Source organism: Paramacrobiotus metropolitanus, unplaced genomic scaffold (assembly GCF_019649055.1).
Source record: "Paramacrobiotus metropolitanus isolate TYO unplaced genomic scaffold, Prichtersi_v1.0 Parri_scaffold0000028, whole genome shotgun sequence".
NCBI lineage: Eukaryota > Metazoa > Tardigrada > Eutardigrada > Parachela > Macrobiotidae > Paramacrobiotus > Paramacrobiotus metropolitanus.
The window spans coordinates 1152709-1174467 of NW_026570248.1; the positions used below are offsets into that span (position 1 = coordinate 1152709).

The 21759-nt window shown below is 39.7% G+C and overlaps 3 protein-coding genes across 5 annotated transcripts; all 3 read right to left on the bottom strand.

Annotated features, from left to right (window-relative positions):
* Positions 1-782: 782 nt before the first annotated feature.
* On the bottom strand, positions 783-12040 carry LOC129588147 (uncharacterized). 3 transcript variants are annotated; one of them, XM_055482261.1, is made up of 5 exons: positions 11869-12040; positions 8311-8447; positions 4948-5080; positions 4030-4314; positions 783-2719 (listed from the first exon to the last, which is right to left on the bottom strand). In XM_055482261.1, the coding sequence occupies exons 2-5, from the start codon at positions 8411-8413 to the stop codon at positions 2497-2499; spliced, it is 744 nt and encodes a 247-aa protein (XP_055338236.1). In that variant the 5' UTR covers positions 8414-8447; positions 11869-12040; the 3' UTR covers positions 783-2496. The 3 variants fall into 3 exon arrangements, with proteins under 3 accessions (XP_055338236.1, XP_055338234.1, XP_055338235.1); XM_055482259.1 differs by lacking the exon at positions 11869-12040 and adding an exon at positions 11110-11707; XM_055482260.1 differs by lacking the exon at positions 11869-12040 and adding an exon at positions 11110-11707 and having other exon boundaries at positions 8311-8467.
* A 3351-nt stretch (positions 12041-15391) lies between these two features.
* On the bottom strand, positions 15392-16420 carry LOC129588181 (uncharacterized). The gene is made up of 2 exons (XM_055482309.1): positions 16273-16420; positions 15392-16095 (listed from the first exon to the last, which is right to left on the bottom strand). Exons 1-2 carry the CDS (start codon positions 16340-16342, stop codon positions 15608-15610), a joined length of 558 nt encoding a protein of 185 aa, XP_055338284.1. The 5' UTR covers positions 16343-16420; the 3' UTR covers positions 15392-15607.
* A 3592-nt stretch (positions 16421-20012) lies between these two features.
* On the bottom strand, positions 20013-20931 carry LOC129588164 (uncharacterized). The gene is made up of 3 exons (XM_055482287.1): positions 20614-20931; positions 20304-20477; positions 20013-20232 (listed from the first exon to the last, which is right to left on the bottom strand). The coding sequence occupies exons 1-3, from the start codon at positions 20740-20742 to the stop codon at positions 20113-20115; spliced, it is 423 nt and encodes a 140-aa protein (XP_055338262.1). The 5' UTR covers positions 20743-20931; the 3' UTR covers positions 20013-20112.
* Positions 20932-21759: the final 828 nt, after the last annotated feature.

The window sequence follows — 21759 nt, forward strand, 5'->3', positions numbered from 1 at the left end:
TTTCTTTGCCTGAATGTAAACGCTGGTGCTGGAGCGTACGAGATTGGATTTGTCTAGGCGAAAGCAAGCGTGCTAGCTGGGTGGAACCTTGAGAGTGAGACTCTTAAGCTCTAATTAAACCAAGAGACTAAATCAGTTGATAGTTTATTAGCGTGCTGACCAGGTGCGCGGTGTTTTCTTGCTGTTGTTTTCTCAGGCCTTATCCCTGGCAAGTGTTTCTTCGGTTCAAATGGATCTATGACAGCGTGTCGGATGGCTTTCTCAAGTGCCGTACCCATGTATCCCTAATTGTCGCTATCGTCGTAGTCGATATCGATACGTGGGATTAATAATTTTTTACACTTAATCCAGTTTCTTTGAGTACCTACGTTTTCTCTTTCCGGTTCGTGGTGCTGTTGAGATGCATAATATGTTGTCGAGGCAGATACAACACCTCAAATTGTGGATTGTATTTTTGATAAGCGGTAAGAAGCCTTACTGTACTTAACAGCTAGCGAAACATAAGATCTATGGACCTAATCATTCATTACTTATTTATGTGAAAATAACATGGGACTTCAAAATTCTTCTTAATAATAAAATTAACCATAAGCATTAATCAAGGCACTTTTTTTTTCATGTAAATATGTACTGTAAATGATTTGGTCCCATAGATCTTATGTTAACTAGGGTAGCTGTTATGTAAGCAGAACAATATGAGACTGGTGGTTAACCGATGTTTTGTTGTTGGACAGCGATGGCTTCACAGGCTTACCCAGTGTTCATTTGAAGCAGCCGTGCGGAAGTGCCACCCATCATCGGCGGATTTTGTGAAAAAGTTTCTTTATAAAATGATGAAATCCACACTTCAAGACTGGATAGCACGCCAGGTAACAATTATATCTGCACTCTTGCTTTTTCCTTGTAAGTTATATACCGCACGTCGTAACCTAAATTTATATAATTTAATTTGTACAACCAGTCAACAACAACTGGAGAAGAGAAAAGAGCAGTAACGAAGAACAACGCTTTGATTTGTCTTTTTCAACAGTGTTTTGAATATCAAGCTCAGTGCGGCCGTGATTTGGGCCTTGAGGATCCCCTATCCAACCGGCACAATCTCATCTCCCTGCCCAATATGACCCAGCCGGATGCGGGGACGAGTAGCAGCAGTGTAGATGATGCAATTATCGCTTCATCCCCGCCGCCCTTCAGCACGATGCAGGGCGCCAGCAGTAACAATATGGAAACACTATTTACGGGCGCAGCCGCCACGGGCACCCGTTCCAGCGTGCAGCAGCAGGCGCAGTTGACCAACACCGTTCCTTCAGCGGCGTCGCATGCTGATGCAGCGCCCGCGGCTACCGACACCACCGTATTATCCCGGCCGCTTCTGGTCCCGGATGGAGAGGGTAGTTCCGTGAAAGTCAACCAGACGGCTGAAGATGATGCGCCGACAATCTTGGCGGCCGGTCCCGCGGGTTTACCGCTTCCGGGTGTGGCTCCCACGGCGAATGCTGACCCAGCCGACAGTACCGCGGCGGCCAGCGCCAATGCGCCATCACCCAAGACGTTCAGCATCAAGACCGTACCGAACGAGAAGTCCAAGACGGCGAAATTAAAAAACACCGGAAATGATCTGTCGCATCCGCTGGCGAGGAAGTTTCTTTTGATCATTAGCACAACTGCTTTTCTTGCGGGATGGTATTAGTGCGGCAGCGGCGAAAAATTGTGTAAATGTATCGTTCATGTCGTTTATCTTCTCTTCTTGTTGTACGTAGGAAGGTCTGGAAAATGGAACAAAATACTGCTATTCTTGACAGACGATACAGCCGTTGCTTAATTTCGCTGCGATTTGGATCCATTACACCACAGTCGTCGCTAATTGTAAGCGCGCTACACTGCTGCATGTACAGTAGACCGCTGTAAGCTTTCCATGCATGCGCGCTGTGGACGAAATTATCACTGGGTTTGATTAGGCATGTCGGGTTCAGTGGAAGTCATAAGATTTCTGGAAGATGAATGACGTTTACCATGGGAGCTTTCTTCTTTTGGGGCGACACATGAGCCACTTAGTTGTTTGAATAGGTGTGCAAATGTTGCACTACGGGAATCCGCCTCGGCACAGTCCATTTTGTCCCGTCGTTCGGCGAGTTGCAGTATATGGTGGTAAATGGCTGCGTGGGACTGACTGGCAAGTTAATGATGTTTGGATTCTTGATACTGCCAGACCGACAATTGAGCTGGCTGTGCACTGTCAAAAACGTTCCAGACGTAGGCATTTATTCCCTTCACACAGACACGGTGATTTTATATATGGATAATAATGAATACGGATTGTGTGTATGTGAGTGTGTGTCGGTTGCGGCAATGTTGGTTTAAGCGATGTTGCCCTTGTTGGTCAAATTGACACGAAAATATACATGGGCCGCAAAATGTAGGAAAATTGGATTTTTCCCCTGGATTGTCGAGTAGTGATTGCATAACCGAGTTGCATTTGGGAAGACATACAGCTGATTAAATGATATAGACCACAAAGGGCAGTACAACGAGCCATGATAATGGAAGCAGACCAGGCGAGCTGGAGGGTTTTGAGCAAAGCGTGTTATTGAATGTCCGGCACTGTTGCGTGATGGGATAGGCGGCGCGGTCAGTGTAGTTTTTTAGGAAGGTGGCTGCACGGTCACTGCAGCGTTTAGTTGACACCCGGTGAATGCATTCCGTTGCATTGTGATACGCACTGTAAATGACATAAGTTTAGACGTGCTCTTCATCCGCATAATGATGTATTTATATTTGCAATTTTTTATTGTTTGGCGTTACTGCTGTACGGAGTACCTAACAAGTCAGGGTAGAATCTCTACAGTTCGCCGTTACCTTGCGTCAGAAACAAAGAATGAAAACGGGCAAAATGGACGGAAGGCAGCTTCAGCTTATAGGCATGCCTCAGAATGGTCAGTTCATCGTACCTTTATGACCGTACCCTACTTTCCTTTTCGGTCGAAATCGAAAATATTGATTGTTTTAAACTGCTGCACACCACAGGTAGCTAAAGTAAACACTAAACAGCGCACATGCATACTGTTTTAATGCGCACGATTTTGTAGTTACAATCAACTCGAAAGAGTTTCGTAAAAATACGTAATGAGTTTTTCGAGTGATCTTCATGGGCGCGGGTTTTATAGTCTGCTCACATCATATACAGATATAAGTCCTACTTATATACGAGTACTCGTTCTACGAGTATATTCACTATATACCTGCACGATTTATTCCAACGCTCGTGTACAGCTTATAAATGACATGTACATGACAATATGGACATTATACGATGAGTAGGCTAAGGTTTAATAATAAAATACGAATGTTTTTTTCTTAAATTCCAAAAAGAGCGTCTTCCTTTACTAAATATTCGCACTTTGTAACTTTTGGGCAGAACATCTGTTTCGGTATCAGTACTTACAGAATACGTATTCTGCTCATTCTACTGTCGTATGTGCCGGCACTACTGGTTTTTATGGGCAACCTGCATAATTCTTATATATATTCCAACAGTATAATTGCTGTTTTTCTGCGACTATAAAAATTGTTAATTACAAAAACCCGTTCCTGCGCTAATGAGTGGGTGATCTCTGCAGACTCTGCTGTTGGTCCGTAATTGGAATGCACCAGCATCCAGATCTCTGATTCCATGATTTATAATACAGAATACAGGCCTATTGAAAATCAGTACGTTTTAATAAGATTAAATCGTAACAACAGATGGGCGAACAGCCGCGAACTGATGCCCAGGTTGTAGGTCAAAAGTGTTGGCCTATCGATATTAACGACAAGATCGATAGTAACCTTAAGTACAGATATATAGCTGTACAACTGCAAGCTATGCCTTCAGTTTCGCTGTTTCTAAAACATTTAACTATTTATTTTTTAGACTAAATTTATATAGGCTTAGGCAAAATCTAAAGCGTATTTTACTGATTCAGTTCGCTTTGGATGTCCTTTTCACGATTTTAGTCGATTCTCACAAGATCAATGTACCATTTTACTTACCAACAAACCATATGGTCTAATTTGCTTTTAGTGTATTGTTCCCGGTGTTGCTGCCGCAGCCCCATTGTCCGCATGGGATGCATGCATTCCTCGATTTCGCTGGCGATTTGCCGGTAACACTCGGCATGTTTGAGATACTGGTTGCGATGATACGTATTTTCACACAATAATTCCAAAATATCAAAGGCTCCTTTGACGGAAACGGTCAAAGTTTCTAACTGGGTTTTATCTTTTGTGCAACGCTTAACAAATCCATCAATGCAGTTCACTCCTTCTTTCAAATGCCTGCAAAACAACCGTTACGTAGCCTTTCATCCCGTTAATACGTTGAATTATTAAAGGTCACGCACTGTAATCATCAGTTTTCTAATCGATGCCCGTTACGACAAAGGCAAATGCATCTAACATAATTGTAAATTGCTACTAACGTTTGCAATACGTGGCCTTGCACTTTGCGCTATTCTGCCTCGATTTGAGTGCTGGAAGAATATTTTTTTGAAAACAAGCCGGCGTATTAATAATTTTTTCAGCTGTAAGTAACGCTAGGTTAATGATTAAATCAAAATTTCACTTCACTTCTTGTGTAGTTTATGTATGAAGGGAATAAAATATTTGTACCGCGACTTTTGTATAACAGCTTGCGTAATGGCTCCGAAAGAAATGCAATATTCTGAAAACCAATCATTATTGCATTTTATTTAGTAATATAATCAGCATATGGCTGAGTTATTATGCAAATCAGTGCAATGTACGGTACTTGTACAAGAGAAAACCTATGTTCATGGATACGGTTAGCATCTGTAGTCTGATATGTATGCGGATGTAAGCATGGTAATCATCTTAAGGAGCTACTCCAGCGCAGAAGTACTGTTGTACAGCCGATTGACTGAAGGCCCTTATCGGCATCGTTTCCTTTACCTGCAGGCTTGGTTGAGCTCTTTTTCCGAGGCAGCAAATCCCAGCTCTTGATGACTTATTATGGTATCAAATTCTTTTAGGCACTCCTGAAAATCCGATTCCGCACAATCGGTCCGGGCGTCCGTTGAATAGGCTGCAAATATGACCAGGGATATTCCAAAGATTATATACGGGATGTGCAGTATGCTACATGCACTTTCCGGTAATGATTGAACATGTGTCATTTTCAGCCAATTAGTCAATCATGTGTAACTCTCGTGGAAGTAGCAGCGCCGATGTGTATTATAAGTAAAAACGTGGTTTAGCGAAACCAGAAAACCGTTCTGCCACACCAAAAAATGAAATCTTTTCTTTATATAGACGGTATAATTAGAAATAACGGAGCATCTCAACATTAAGGTTTATAAATAGACGATTTGTTTAGATAAAACATTCTGCAATATAAAACCGCATGACCTTGCATTTCGGTAAAAATTGCGTCGGCATCATGTCGCGACGGCTATTTATCCGAGCATTTTTTCTGTGCTTAAGTAAGGTAATTATCCTAGCTGCCAATTGCTGCGCGAATATATATGTGCCAGAGATTCAGTAACTCATCGTATTTCCGGATGAAACTGACAGTCGCAAAGAGGAAACGAGAGCGATCGCGATTGGGAACGATCATTTAAAGATATGTCAGGCAGCATAATGCATTTGCTAACCAGTTACACATTTTCCAGGACTCAATTGAGAAAACAGTGGAGAGCGAGCAGTAGCGCGTAAAAGGGGGGTTGCTGCATGTTGCCGATGCTGATCAATAGTTATACACCCAATCAATGGAGCGACCGTCGCTATCTGCATCTGGATGGGAATCGCGTATAATGCCTACACTCTGCATAACACTGCACCGGCCCAGGCGGTCCACATGCACCACACAACCGGATATATTTTGCAATGCGATCGGACAGTTGCGTTTTCTTTAGGCATATATAGACGGCTGAATTCCAAATGTGCGCCATACATTGGGCAATTGATGCATTCGAACAATATATTTAAGGGCGCAGCAGTAACGGGGCAATGGCTGTCTGCAGTACGTGTGCATTTGTTAGAGTATTCCCGGTTGGGTTAGTGGTTCAGTGGGATTTGTAACTGGAGACTAAAGTGACTTTAACGGCCATGTATGGACCAAATGGCTCTAGGGATGCATTAAAGTGATGACCCGTCTTGTCGAGTTTCTATCACAATCTGTTTTCTTTCTCAGTCTACGCTTCCCCGGTCCTGCTGCATCGCCCTCTTCAACGTCCATGGCTACTGTGCGTAGTGCGTACAGAGATCATGGACGGCCCAGTGCTGCGTGTTGCTAGACTGAGGAATGGGAATGAATCACTTCCGGCGCACAATCGTTGAATTAAGATGATCTGCGTGCCAGGGTCTGTTAGCCTTCCCTCTTGATTAAGACCTCACACTACTGATGATCCTCGGGCATCAATTGAATTTTTTTCCGTGTTTACGTAGGTGGAAAATTTAATTTAGCTGCGGACTGAAATCTAAACTGCTTTCGTCAGCGATGTGGTAATAAAATATGGATGGCAATGAAGTTGGCCAGGGCGAATCTTTGACGGGGCAACTGGCGTTTTACTCATACGATATGACGCCAGTTTTACAAAAAGCGCGCGCCATTTAACATTTTGCAATTAAGAATTTCAAGTGTAAATTTCTGCGTTGAATGGATTACGGTACCGATGCACATACTGTAACTGTAAAATTTACTGCCAAAAAGATTCGAAATTACACGAGGAATTTCGTCGGGTGAATGACATACAGCAATAACAAATTTACAGTATCTACATATATACCGAAGCCCACTGTATAACCTTTATGTCTGCATTGACAGTCCTCGACTCCTGGTGTAAATGTCGCGAAAGGGTACAGCTAACCTCTTGCAAACAACAACGATTTAATTATAGATAATTACTGTCTTACAATTTGCTCCTAAAGTTCAGCAATGAGATAGCACCATTTCTTGCAGTCAGTTATAATTGCGCGTGCCACAATCTTCAGAGTTTGTTCATTGGGCACTATTTTACGGATACCTGTGATTCGAAGACATAGCGGTGCGTCGCTTTTGTTCCTTCCAAACTCTATCTCATTGGTATTTACAATGTGCATTAAGAATATCTTTTTATGATTTTAGTGATTACAAATACCTTGAATTCTTCGAAGAAAGTTATAATATGCAGTTTGTGGCCAGTCACCGCCGTCAGTAGATTTATTTCGCAACATAATTATTTTTTTACAGTTCGTGTGATAATAAGTTAATAACACAATTCTTATGCGAAACGAGTGCGCAGTTTTTATTGTCCACGAACAATTTTTAAAAAAAACTGAGATTTATTTTAATAAATAACTTATCGCATACTCATATTATGAAACATTTTTCCAGATAAATTTATTCTAGCTTTTGCGCGTGCATCAGGTCTTCGCTAAGTTCTTTCTTAAATTTCAACAAAAGCGACGGTGTCTTAGAATACGACATCGGAAATGCCCGGCATTTGCCAGACATCGGCCAACTTTTTCGCAAACTACTTGCGCGGTGAGAATTGTTTATACCATTTACATAATTACATACTATGCATTTACTCCACATGCCCTCAAAGACGATATAAAAAATTCGACATTAACTGCTTAAAATAATTCACAGCTAAAAAAATCCCCAAGCATATTATGCCTTATTGTTCTGCTAGCTGACTTCAGTTACACTAACAATTATGAATTAAACCAACAAAAAACGATCAAAGGATGACTATTCAGAGATAACGCGCTCTTTTTTGTGCTCATCAGAAAGAAAACGGTAATCACATAATTATATTTTTTTTCTATTTCGTTACTCGTCTTTCTCACTTAATTTTAAAGTCAACCTGAAAATATTTTAATACCAATTGGCATGGTTAAGGCGTTTGCACGTTTGAATTTGAAATTAAAAGTCAATGTAAAATTGGCGAACTACGGTATGGGAACCAGCCAACCAGGCAAAACCGATTTACCTAAAAAGGTTTTTCTATCCTCCACTACAAGAATATGCACGTTACATTTATCACTTTAGTACGTAGTTTTTTCATATGCGATACCAAGTACCCCGTTTTCCGGCCCGCTGGACCCGCCGGCGGACCGGCCTTTAATTATTAAATTGCAATTTTTTAAAAAGAGAAAATTACTGTGGCTCAAAATGATTATGAATTACAGTCTGTACAGAGTGCAGTTTGTACGAATAACACTCGTTATTGGAGTAGTACTATGCGGTATTTTGCGCTCATGATGTAAAATGTTGACTTGTAATTTCGTGAGTCAGTTACAATACTACATACAATGAAACAACTGTATTACCTGTGAACCCGAGTATAAAGAAGGTATTAGCGAAGATTAACCACCGATATCCCAAGGGCCCCGGTAAAGTTGCGAAGGGAATAATTCTTCTCCCGAAATCCATTTCTTATGTCTGGGCGGCTGGCCAGTCTGATGCACTAAAGAGCAAATATCCACTCTGTAATATGTTATTTATTAAAATAATGTGTCAAGTTTTGTAGAACGATTAAATCATAAAATGCAAATTATCTAAATTGTGATCCTGTAACAGCCACGGTGTCAAAAATGCAGAACATGTACAGGTACAGTAAACAGGCTTACATTAAACTCCGGCTCTCATTACTCACAGGGAAATCATTTACCTTTGGAAAACTTTAAAAAATCTTGAAAGTCGATAAAACACAAATAAAACGTGAACAATGTCTATGTATTTTCCAAAATTAATCGATTTCCGTGTATAAGAGGCGGTGGTTGATAATACTTTACTGGTAACAGTCAGCGTAGCGATGCACTAAGTATCTATACTGAAGAAATAGACGTTTGTAAAATTAGTGTATTTTTCAAAAGATTTTGTTGTATATCTATGCGCAATATACTGAAATACTGATCGAGCGTAATAGACGTGTGAATTTGTAAATTTTTACGTCTGCTAGTAGTGTTTATGATCAGGAATCCATCAGGTCTGAATGTCTGATAGTCGAAAAAACACGAAGTACATAGCCCTAGTCCAAACATTAAAATATGTGCTTGTACATAATTAAGAAAAAAGCAGTATAAATTCCGCAGTCTTCATGTAATGCAATGATAATTAATATAAAATCTTCATAGAGCGAAAATGTTATGTTCCAACTCTGCACAAAAGGTCAGTTTGACTCAGTTGACATTGTCAGATATCGACGTTTAATCATACATATTTCCCAAAATACTGCTTTATTGATAGACACATGCGCATTGTGTAGAATTGCAAAATACCAGCTATTAGTAGTAAAATTTCTCTACCCAGAGTAAAAAACCTACAAAAATAGATAGATATGATTTAAATTTCTGCGCAATAACTGATCCAGCTTTGCATTTAATTGTAGTAATCCGTTAAGTAGTTATTTGCTGACTGTCCCACGTTGATTATGTTTTAATAACTGTAAGTATTGCAGAATGATTTATGCTAGCTGTTGCAAATTTACTGATAACAGTAAATACAAAGTTATACATTACTTGCCGAGTTAGGTACATACATGGTGAAAACATAGTTATTCATTATAATGGTACAAACTACCAACCGCGTCCTCGAAAACGTTTATCTACCTCATCATGGCTGCTAAATCGATTGAAAAACTTCCTTTTATTTTACGCGCTCGAAGTTGAAGAGCAGACAAAAAATTCAAGTGGTTCAACAGATCACGCAGATCAATAACATCTGCTGTACACGTTACATATAGTTGACGTTCTTGGATAACGGGAGATGTGCTGGGATAAGCTAACGAGAGGCGGCAGTATTGCTGGTGAAGCTCATTACTCAATGAATACGCTTCTGGTCGTTATACATCAATTGCCGAATACAAATTGTCCTGCAAATTCATTAAAGGTTTTTCCGGTCTACTTATTCACCACACTCATGCAGTCCACGAACCCATTCAACTGTACTCCTCATCATTTATTCTTCTGATGTTGGCAGCGAACAATGTGATGGCGTCCCAGTGCCGTACCAGATAAGCTAGTTATTGTTAACTCAGAACACGAAGAAGTATTTTTATGGGAGTTTATCCTTATTATAACCAATTTTCGGGAATAAAGTGCCAAACAATCAATTTTTGCGGCACGTATACATATGTACAAATAGTTCCAAAATTTATACCCTACTTGAAAGTTATCAGCCCATTTCGTCAGTGGTTTAGAAAGCCTGCAATTGGAATTAGCTCTGTACAGATACACGTACGCAAAAACACAAAGACTTACGTTTTTATGAGGCAGTAATTTTGCCGATGTACCGTGCTTGTGAAAGATCTAATTGTACGTGTTCAATACGAGATTACAGAAATATAATATTTCTTGCTTGATTTTTGTGTGCGAACAAGAATATCGCTACAGTATATGTACTCGTAGAATCGTACTGCAGCGCACGTCTAATGTATGCTCACAATTTTCAGGATAGGGAATCATCCTTACCGGCGAAACATAATTGCTAAATTAGATTGATTTGTGTATTATCGCATAGTAAGTACTTTTTAAACAGAACCAGACGTATTAATGAATCTAAATTTAAAAAGCTGTTTATTCTGCCTTTTATTGTGAAAAAGCCGGTTTATGTATAAACTTGGACTTCGTCAACGCCACTGTCGCATTAATTATGATTTTGGGGCATTAGCAAGTTCGCAAACAGCTTATACAATCTGGAATTTCAAAAGGTGGAAAGCAAATTCCGTGCCGCCCTGTGTATGCAGTGTGTATCCCTCACGCCGAACGATTTAAGATCCCGAGTAGATTAACAAAAAAAACAACGAAGGGCAGCAAGTATAACAAGGAAGATTTCATTATATTTATAAAAATTGTCTCATCCACAAAGTGTGGCGCGCCACAGTCCTACTGTAAGTTTAATCTCTTTCATGCGACGACATGTACGCCTGTAAAAGCACAAACCTGCGCAGTTTTAAAAATTAACTGCAAAACTACATATATAAAAGAGCTTCCTATCATGGCAAACTGACGAATGTCGTGCCTAGCATGATTAACAATGCATTTATGCTATATATAATGCATTACGTATGGTATGATGCTTCTCTAGCATCTCTTTACAAAATAATTTTTCGTAATATAAGACAGTACCTGAGTTCAGAAATAATAATTCACACTGTTTTAAGGTGTACGACCAGTCACACTTTGATGTTAAGAAGCTCCATAGTTGGGAAACTGGTGCTTTGCGGCGAATGTTCAAGCGATCCATAAAAAAGGCCCCGATTACAGTTGGAAAATTCAGAAACTTTGAACTAGGAAATCCGATTAAAACATAACTGATTACGTTTTTACACGATTCATGTGTAAATTTAGCCAGGAGATCAAGACAATCTAGCTTGAAATTATTGGTTAATGGCGTTTTCGCATCTGCTAAAGCTGCAAGAGCGGCGATCTCAAATGTTTAGCTACGGTAACCAATCGACCGATTTCCGTAAAATTCGCTTGCTGATCAGACTATAAGATCAAATGGAAGTTTCAAGTAAAACAGATTTCAGGCAGTAAGAATAAAATCGTTTAAAAGAACAGAAATATCATCACCGAGTTCATATTGCAATATCTAGGCAGTCCTTTTTCTATCAGAAAGATCCTGCGGCAACCTTTAAATTCTTACAAAGGCCAGAAAGAACTATTCTGACACAAACTATGCCTATTTGAAGTGATAGAATAAACCTAGCTAGCGGGATACCATATAGTAGTTTACATTTATTGATCGATAAAGTCGATTTTACTGAGAGTATTGCTAGCGGCTTTTCAAATTATCTTAGGCGGCAATACGAAATTGCAATCGATGATCATAACCGAGCTCGGCGTATACAAAGCGAAACTGCGCTGGCTATTACGAAACCGTACCGAGCTCTGGACTGCCACCCCGGACTGCTTGATTTCCGCTGGGAATACTCCACACTTTGTTGTAGGATCTGATTGTTTTTTACGCTACGATTAGAAGTACTTATTTAATTTGTCCAAGGTGTTAAACGCTGCGAAGTGCTAATAAACTGTCATGACCAAATGTGATACAAAAGTGTATCCAGCTTCGAGGTTCTATACACCTCACGAATAATCGTGCTACGATTATAAAAAGCCTGCACATGGACTAACGCGCATTTGCCAGACCTAAGAGGTCTAAGAGCAACTTCTTATTACTCACATTCTACAATTCTACATGCCTTTTACAATTATCAGTAAACTTTAATCAGACATTTTGCCAGTTACAAAGTTTGAATATCAAGAACATACTAAACTGATCCGCGTTCTTGTACATACGATAAAGTAACTCTCGTAATTTTATCACTGTTAAATATATCTTATACACATAAAGGGGTTAAAACATGGATGCGCGCGCCCATGTTAAACTACAGTCATTATACCTCATAAGTTGATAAAGAACAATTAAACCTCAGCATAACATTACAGCGATAGCGCTTAGCTTGAATTTTAACTGCGCCATGGTGCACTTACATCACTTAAGCGCGTGCTACCATATGCGAGTACAAAATTTTTAAATTCACTAATTGCTTAAACAAATATTTTACGTTTATTTTATTACAAAAATCTTGTTTATACATTTTAAGACCTGCAGATATACTATGTAGTATATCGCCACTTCTGTTATTCCTTCGTAGTGTCGCATTCTGATTCAATCATTCTTTGATGGTGATGGGAGTGTGACAACGAATACAACAGCATATTATGTACTTGAAATTACAAGATTATGTCTTGTGAAGTATAAGTAAATGATCAATTAAGGTAATCAATGGAAGCGTTGGTCTTAAATATAGAAGACCTTTGCTGCGCTCCGGTCGATTATTTAAGGTATATTATTATTTACATACAAGAAACAGCCTCGGCTTCGCCTCCGCGTTTCTTGGGTTCTAAACTCCTTGGCCGGTTTACGGATTGTTAACTTAGAACGGATAAATCTGAAGAGCCCGATAACAAAAATTTTATAAAAAAATGGATGTTTTGCTTTCGTGCAGTCGAACGCAATTACTTTGACTTTACAGATCATTTTTTGTTAAATTTTCTTAGCGAAAAACCATCCGAATCAAATCACCCACGAGAGTATCACATTACAAACTAAAAGGACGCTAAGACTTGGACAGTGGTGCTAGATAGGTCACTCATTAAGAACTTAGCAGGCCCTGCTCTATTTTGCTCAGTAATATTGCAGTTTGGTCATACGTTCACCTAACGGGCTCTGTGCACTGGATAGCTTTGGCAGCTCGGTCACCCACCTACCTAGCGGGATCTATGCAAAGGACAGTACTGGTAACTCGGTCTCGAGTTTATGTGCTAGCTCGCTCATTAGATCACTTAACGGAGTTCGTGCACTGGATAGTAGTGGTAGCTCGGTCACGCGTTCACCTAACGGGCTCTGTGCACTGGACAGTATTGGTAGCTTGGTCACCCATCTACCTAACGGGATCTATGCACTGGACAGTATTGGTAGCTCGGTCACCCATCTACCTAACGGGATCTATGCACTGGACAGTAGTGGTAGCTCGGTCACTAGATCACTTGACGGAATTCGTGCACTGGACAGTAGTGGTAGCACGGTCACGCGTTCACCTAACGGGCTCTGTGCACTGGACAGTATTGGTAGCTCGGTCACCCATCTACCTAACGGGATCTATGCACTGGACAGTAGTGGTAGCTCGGTGACTAGATCACTTAACGGAGTTTGTGCACTGGAAAGTAATGGTATCTCGGTACTCTTTCACCTAACGGGTTCTGGGCACTGGACAGTGGTGGTAGCTCGGTCACGTACTCACCTAGCGATTTTTTGACGCACTCAATCACTAGGTGAGTGACTGACCGAGCTCAACCTGTCCAGTAAGAAATATCGCTAGGTAAGGAGAAAAATCGCTACGTGAGGATGTAACCCTGCTACAACTACTGTCCAGTGCACAGAGCCGTTAGGTGAGCACGAGCAAAGTCCGCTCGATGACTCACTCACCTAGAAATTCTGCTCAGTGGGCAGTAATGGTGTTTTGGTCACTCACTTGTCTAGTGATTTTTCTTACTGGTCAGTGGTGGTAGCTCGGTAGATTCCGCTCAGTGGTCGGTGATAGTGTTTCGGTCACTCACTCGTCCAGTGATTTTTCGTATTGATTTTATATTTGATTTTTTACATTTTATACCAGTTGATTTTAAACGTTTCGAGCTCGGCAACACCGGCAGCAATGTTTGAATAACGCGAGTGTTTGAATAAGTACAATAATTTATTTTGTTTTCGGTTTAATTAGTGTGATAATTATGTCAATTGGTATTTTGTATTGTATCTAGGCAAATATTTCTAAGTTTCAAGGTGACCTTTAAGATGGGTTGGATCAATCTGGTCTTGATGCCGGCTTGATACCGGCTTGATATTTTCATAAAAAAAACACATGCCGGCCACTTCTGAACTATCCCGGATCTAATGGCGTTGTCCGTTTTTCCAGAAGTTTTTTGGTTATAGAGATCTCAAAACTATGGGGCGCCGCGCGTAGTATAGATCTTGTACTTAATAGTATTCTTAAATTAAAATATGATTATAGTCGATGATAAATTAAAGACGTGTACGTTAGTGGTCATAAAAAACTACATATTTTTATAGACAGATGTCATGATCACCCTAATAGCGATAATTATCGGCGATCGGCTTTAAAGACGAACCGGTAAATAACTTGGGTCTAAATAGTGCCGGCAAATTAATGGCCGGTTTTTTATTTCCTCTTGGAAGTTGGAAGAATTTAAAAAAGACTTTAAAACTAGTAATCAGAACTGCACACACCTTTACCAGTAGATGGTTCGGAGTGTTCCTGGTTGCGCCGGAAGATCTCGGATGTACTAAAACTACAGTGTACGAATTACTACTCGATCTAGCAATCAAAGTACAGGCACCCATATGCAGTAATACTGATTTGTAGGATAGGTATCAAAGAACAAAGATTTCTTCTTCAAAAAAGGCAAAAACATTTAGCGCTCGATAGCTATAGATTATAACGGAAGTAAACAGGTATGTAAAACGACCATGTACAATACCTAAGTACCGTTATACTGTTTTTCCAACTTTTTATCACCAAAGATTGTTTTTCCTTCGCGCTAAAAGAAGCACTGCTCTCATTTAAGTAGATGCTCCATTTTCTATGTACAAAATTTGTTTTTTACATCGACGGTGAACGCTGAACCTTAATGTTCAAGTATGGCATGGCCAACACTTGATAGCGCGATAATGAATTGACCATAACCATAAAAGATTTGTATCTACCACATTACGATAGTAAATTTTGCACCTACGAAAACGAACATAGCAAGGTATCAAAATATTTTATTCAAGAAAGATGTTTTCGTTATAGTGTGGTTACAAAATTACTTTTATTTAGTTTTACGACGATTTTGATTTTAAATGCACATTTTAACTTTACAAATTCAAGAAAACCGACGATTACAGATTGCAGCACAATGTAACAACTCCACTCAGCAAATACGCAAAAATAGTTTCTTCATGATTCAGGTAACCAGATCTCGAACAAAAGTATCACAGCATCAAGAAAGTACGCAAATGTAAAGTTGCGGCCTAGGACTCTGTGCAAAATCAAAAATCAGTCTAACTAATGCAGTTATATAATTGTGCAGTAGGAAAGCTATTTAGAAATAAAGATACACCCAAAATTATCCATAGTGACAAATATAAACAGGATTGTTGGAAATTAACTTTGATGCAACCTGGGGAACGCACACTAGGAGCAGACGAACGAGCGACATGAGCGTGGTTGGGCTTCTTTCCCACCGGATAGCACTGCTGCAACAGTGATGTGGAGAGTCCGCCACGTAACATCAAGTTCAACACATCTTTTATGTCTCGGCTGGAATTCTCCTTGCACTTGACAGCGTTGTGCACACAGGTGGTCATGTTGGATAGGGCGTCGCACATGAAGTCTTCTAACGGAAGCGCTCCTTGTGACTTGGGCGACGATCCAGTGCTCGATCCGCCACTGGCCAGCGTACTGTTGCGGATACTGAGGAGAAAGTAGTTGAGGCAGTATTCGGTGCGTGCGTAGGCTTTCTTGAAACATGGAGAATATGCCAGGAAAGCTGAAAGGTCACAAGTAGGAAATATCCTGTTAGTCTGATTGTGAGTATACAATATATACATACATGTGCCAGTATATGACACCCTCGTTTGGAAGAAAGAAATTGTATTTTACTAGATCAGTTTCAGTTTAATAGCGATATTTAGCTTGACAGCAATTCAGTTTCAGATATATGTACCTGTCCTAGTAATTTCATCGTTGCATAAGCGGTCCATGGTCACTCTGATATGCTTTACGTAGGTCATCATCAAGTCTTTTTGCACTGCCGTGCACGATCGCAGGCTGTAGTCCAGGCAGTGGATGCTTTTCCCGAAAATACTACAAGGAGTTTGCAACAACTTTAGTAATGTGTGTACGCTGATTTTGCAGCTTCACTGAAACCAAGTAAAATTCAAGGACAATGTCTCATAGCGTTTACAGACAACTTACTATATAATCATCATAAAAATAAATTTTTTTTCTGTGTTTAACGAATGTGTCTAGATTTCTACGTTCTTATGGTATGAGCAAGAACTTTTAACAGATCCCCTTTCAGATTTTCCAAATTCCGATAATTTTTATTTACGCATAGTACGGCAATGGTACGAAAATGCCAAATGGGCCGGGTTTATAACTTGAGCATTTTGTTGTTGTTACTTGTTAACCGGTAGACAACACAAAGCCAACATTTCTTAAAACAGTGGGATAAAATTAAATTATACGAGTGCAAATGTTTATTACTTATTCCTTCGGTGCAGCATGCAACATCCTGATGCATGCAACATCCTGCATGATTATAATTCAAACCTCCAGCAGCAACCTTCTACAAATTACTAGCGCATATTCCTATTAATTTACCCTTTCAAAATAAGTTCACCATGAAAAATTGCAAAGCAGTTAGAGACAAAGACAGGAAATTTATGTTATTGGGCTACGGCATGCTTTGTGATTACGATTCGGGAAATCTGCAAAGCTCCCGAATACGTATAACAGTATTACATCGTAAATGTCATTATGTCACGGTACTAAACTGCACGTGAGTAATTACAGTAACAAGTGCATAATTATATTACGGAGTCACCTTCATTGTAATTATGATGACAACTGACAAAAGCGATCAGGTAAAAAGAAATGGGAACAGAATCTGAGACTCTTAAATCGCCGTACCGAATCCTGACGCACTGGAGGCAAAATACAGACGTACAGTATCATGTGCTGTTGGCTGCCAGTACATTGTCAGTAAACTTATTAGTAAATTTGCTGTAATCTCAGTGGACACTAATGACCAGTTTCTGCCAAGGACGCACTAATTACGCTGCCATTTCAACTCAAAAAAACAATATTTTAGAGAAGGACATAAGTTAATCCCACTCTAAAAAGTTTTTATATTTAAATAACAACGGAAAAAACCTACAAAGCAGTATTGCAATTGTAGCAACCTACAAATCATAATAATTATTGCTACAATGGTTTAGCGGCATTTTTGTATGAAGGCTGTTAGTAAAGCCTCATGTTTGCTACAGAAGACTGATTAAATTACGAGAATATTGCTTGGCATAAGTACTCTCCGCCCAAAATTAGTATAAGGACTATACGAAACCGAGTAGTTTTGGACGAACATGGCATCCGTACTCATGATTTCACAATAATTATATAAGTACTACTCAATGTACTCATGTTAATAATTGTAGTATAGATGTAGTGCATCATGCGTTGATTATTTTTACCACGACCAAACGATTTCTATGTAAGCAAGGTCAATATCTGATTAATTATAACAGCTGCGATTGTACTGCACAACATCAAGCGATTTTTAAAAGCCGGCCCTAACATCCACGCATAAAGAAAATGATCCATCGAAGATTTTTACACGATCGGATCATTTTTCGATTTAATCACTGATGGAGTGCATCATAGCCAGTACCCGTACTTCAAGTATAGAAGGAACTTGATGATGTTTTCGAATAAAGTCAATCGTAAAGATATAATGTTCCAGATGATGTTTCAAGACGTCCATAGCGCAAACATGTCAAAAAGTTGACTGAGCTCATATTAAACCAAGCATGTTCGCATAAAAGTTTGCATAGCAATTGGGTACATGCAGTACATGGCACCATATAGCACTCTACCGGTGCACACTGAAGTGCGCATATGACACTGCTCTTCCCTTGTCATGACTGGGAACGTCTTGCTATATATTTCGCCGGTCGGCCGGAAGCAGTTTGTAGAGCTTTACAAATGAAATTTCACAGCCGAAAACACACATAATACAAGGGAATGAAATAAGATTATCATTGTCAAGATTTCATTACTGATACTTCATGAGAGAATCCACAGCCGAATTCACCATTGTACGCCGGCCACAAAACGGGAAGCGAAGCGGGATGCGACCAGTTGGTTGGTTAGCCTGCTCTACCATAAGTGTGAACTCTCATCCGCCACTTGAAAACTACGGTGAAACTTGCTACGCTTATGTGCACGCTGACAATGGTCGTTTTTAAGAATGATTAATTACGCAACATGTAAATGATTTTAAGAAGAAAGCCACCTGTTCTGGCTGCGCACGCAAGGTTACAAAAAGACAACGACAACTCAGAGTTTCCAAAGAGTTGGGCATCTTGATTTATCGTTTTCGCTATTGAACCTTCACACTATTCAAGATTTAAATGCAAATATTTTCTACTGCCTTTTCATGCATAATTATATGGTTTCAAAAACGATTGTAGCGTCATACTTGTTATACTGCACTGCAACTTCCATACTTCTATAGTAAGTTGGAGATGTGAACGAATCAAATACAAGAGTGTAGTTAGTTTTATCTATACTTGTATCAGTTGTATGTTATCTGTATCTGTAGATGTTGGTACGCATACGTATGCGCATGTAGGTTAGACAAATATTACTCAGAAATTGATGAATTGATTTTGTTAGCCACACGACAATCCTTGAGTTCTTTACCGGGATGACAGCATATTTTAGCATGGACCGGATGTGCCTAAATAATCACTCATGACAATCCATCCAAGGCACACGTCTGATACAACACTGCTTTTTAGTATGTAGTATGTATGTATGCCATTTCATATGAAAGCTTGACAGACAATTATTATTTCGTCGCAGGGAGTATGCGAAAATAACTATGAGTGTGCTGTAATTATTTTTATGTACTCGCTTTTTTAACAACTAAACACAGTTAATGAAGTATGTATACAACAGTTGTATCCTCACCTCGGTTCAGAGTGAACATGCTAGGGCAAACAACGCAGCCATCTTGTATCACCGTATTCATTAAAAATTTCATAACAGCAAAGTGTTTCTGAATTTTAAGCAGAAAAGTACCATAACTTTGCAAACCGATCAGATCGGGAAATGTGGCTAGTGCGAGGCTGTTGAAAAGGTCATCACAATCAACCGGAATTCATTAAGCGACAAGAACTGAGTGTGCACCAGCGTAAAAGTATATGAGGCACTAAATATGGCATTTAAATCAGCGCAAAATATTTTCTACGATACTGATGTGACTTCCATGGAAAATACAATAAAATAAAATTTATTAGATCGTGCCGAGGCCGACCATTAAGGGTGAGCTGTGTGCGCTTCCAGATGTCTTTTATAATAATATGGGTACGCCCTGCAGGATCCAGCTCTTACAAAATCTGGCAAATGGAGCAGGTTTATTTCGGCAATTCGGATACTTATGCTGATTTCGTGGGTGTTTCAGCTGAAGCATATACTGTTCTCGAACTTTGCATTCTTCCGTTTTACATTCCTGACTATGGTCCGGTACGTACGTGTGTACAGCAAGCGCAATATACCATGCAGATTCTGCAGTGTAGATAGCTAACAATGTCATAGCGCTTGAGAAATACTGGAAACGAATCTATAACTATTTCTTTGTATTCAAATAATTATATTATTACAATATTTATGTTCATGGTATTTTTCCAGTACTGTCGGTCTTCATTGTCACCTTTGCATTTTTTTGTAAGAACACGAGACAACGCATTATATTTGCGCTAACTAGACAGACATCAACAGCTCAGTGTGCGCGTGGCGCCGATCCTGCTTTCCGTTTGATGATGCGGGGCTTGTTCTTCGTTAGTCGAGCTTTGACTTGTGGTTTTTTCTTCCCATTTCGATTCTTCGCATTGGGTGCTCGCTATAAAAAATAATATTATCAGAAGCCCTAATGCGAGTGCTGTGTGTTAAAAGTTTAGAAGGTTGGCGCACATAATTTTTGCCCAGCTTCTTCGTTGTTCCCAGGCGCTTGGCAGGCTGCTTTCCGCGCACGCCGGCCTTGAGCTGTTTCGGGCGTTTTTTGTCGTTCTTCTGTCGGTTGACCTTGCTGCTGCTGCGGTGTCCATGTCGTCGACTTGAGAGGGATCGGGAACGATTCTTCCCAAACTAAACGACGTATACAACAGTATTCCACAAAAGTACTTGCAGTAACTTAGTGAAACGGAATAATTGCACAATAAAACACATTCAACGTAGACGATGCCTGCTTGCAGTTAGCTGAGTGCGTCAAACAGTCACTTACAGCCGGATGGTTTTTCGTTATTTTGGTTCTGGAAGTGCTGCGATGTTTGTTCGCCTTTTTCGGGGAATGCGGTGAATGAGATCGGCGGGCAGGCAAGACAGGACAGTCTGGACCATCCAATAAGGACATTGTGTGTTAATACGTAGGCTTGGCGTGAAAAATATGTGGCGGAAGTATCGAGTAAAACCAAATCAGTTATGGCGGTATAATTTTATCAGGAAACGTTTGTGAATGTGACTCTGAACGATACTTGCTGCGACCTTCCTTAGTCTAAATAAAATACTCGCAAATGAAGTTGTGCCAGCTTAACACAGTTATCTGCAAAAAATCAGCCGGTAACCAAGGCAAAGAGCAGTTGCCAAAATAAATTAAGTTTTGAAACTAATTACTTCCAGTACTCGTACTTACTTAATTGATATTGCGTAGCATTCATGGCCATCACTACTGCACAAATATAAAAAGTTAAGTAAATAACTATTTACTGAAGCTTTTAGCTTGATTATTTAGGGAATTATTAAAATGCTTTATGCAAGTGGTCGTTGAAAGTTGACTTGGCAGTTGGCACTACAGAAACACATGCAGTTTTTAGTTAGATTGTGGTTCTTAAGTTTTAATTCACCGTAAACAATGAGTTTGTGGGCCAAAAGATTTAGAAGCTCAATACTACGAGTATTCCGCCTATATCACATGTATCTTGAAATTTTGCTTGTCACTTCACTTTCAAAATAATGCAACAATAGTACAATACTTAATTTTTATAACTATGGATTATGCACCAATATTATAAGATATTACTCAGTAAATGTTGGCATTAGTGGACAAAAGTAAATGTTAAGCAACTGACCGACCAGTGTGCAATACTATTACATGATCCGGGGTTTAGTAACATGCTAGCGCATTACTTTATGGACGCGTGAAAACGGTGCTAATTAAATACATAAATTCTTTGATGACAGAGACACTTGAATCCGTCAACACATACTTCCAGAAGTCGATCGAAAGTTCTAAATATACTTACCAGACTTGAAGAACTGTCAGAGGGTTCAGTGTCTAGTCAACATTATGCAGACAGCACGAAATACGTTTCTTGTCAACAAAAAGTAAATTATCGAAAGCGAGCCATTTACAATTACCATAATGTTATGG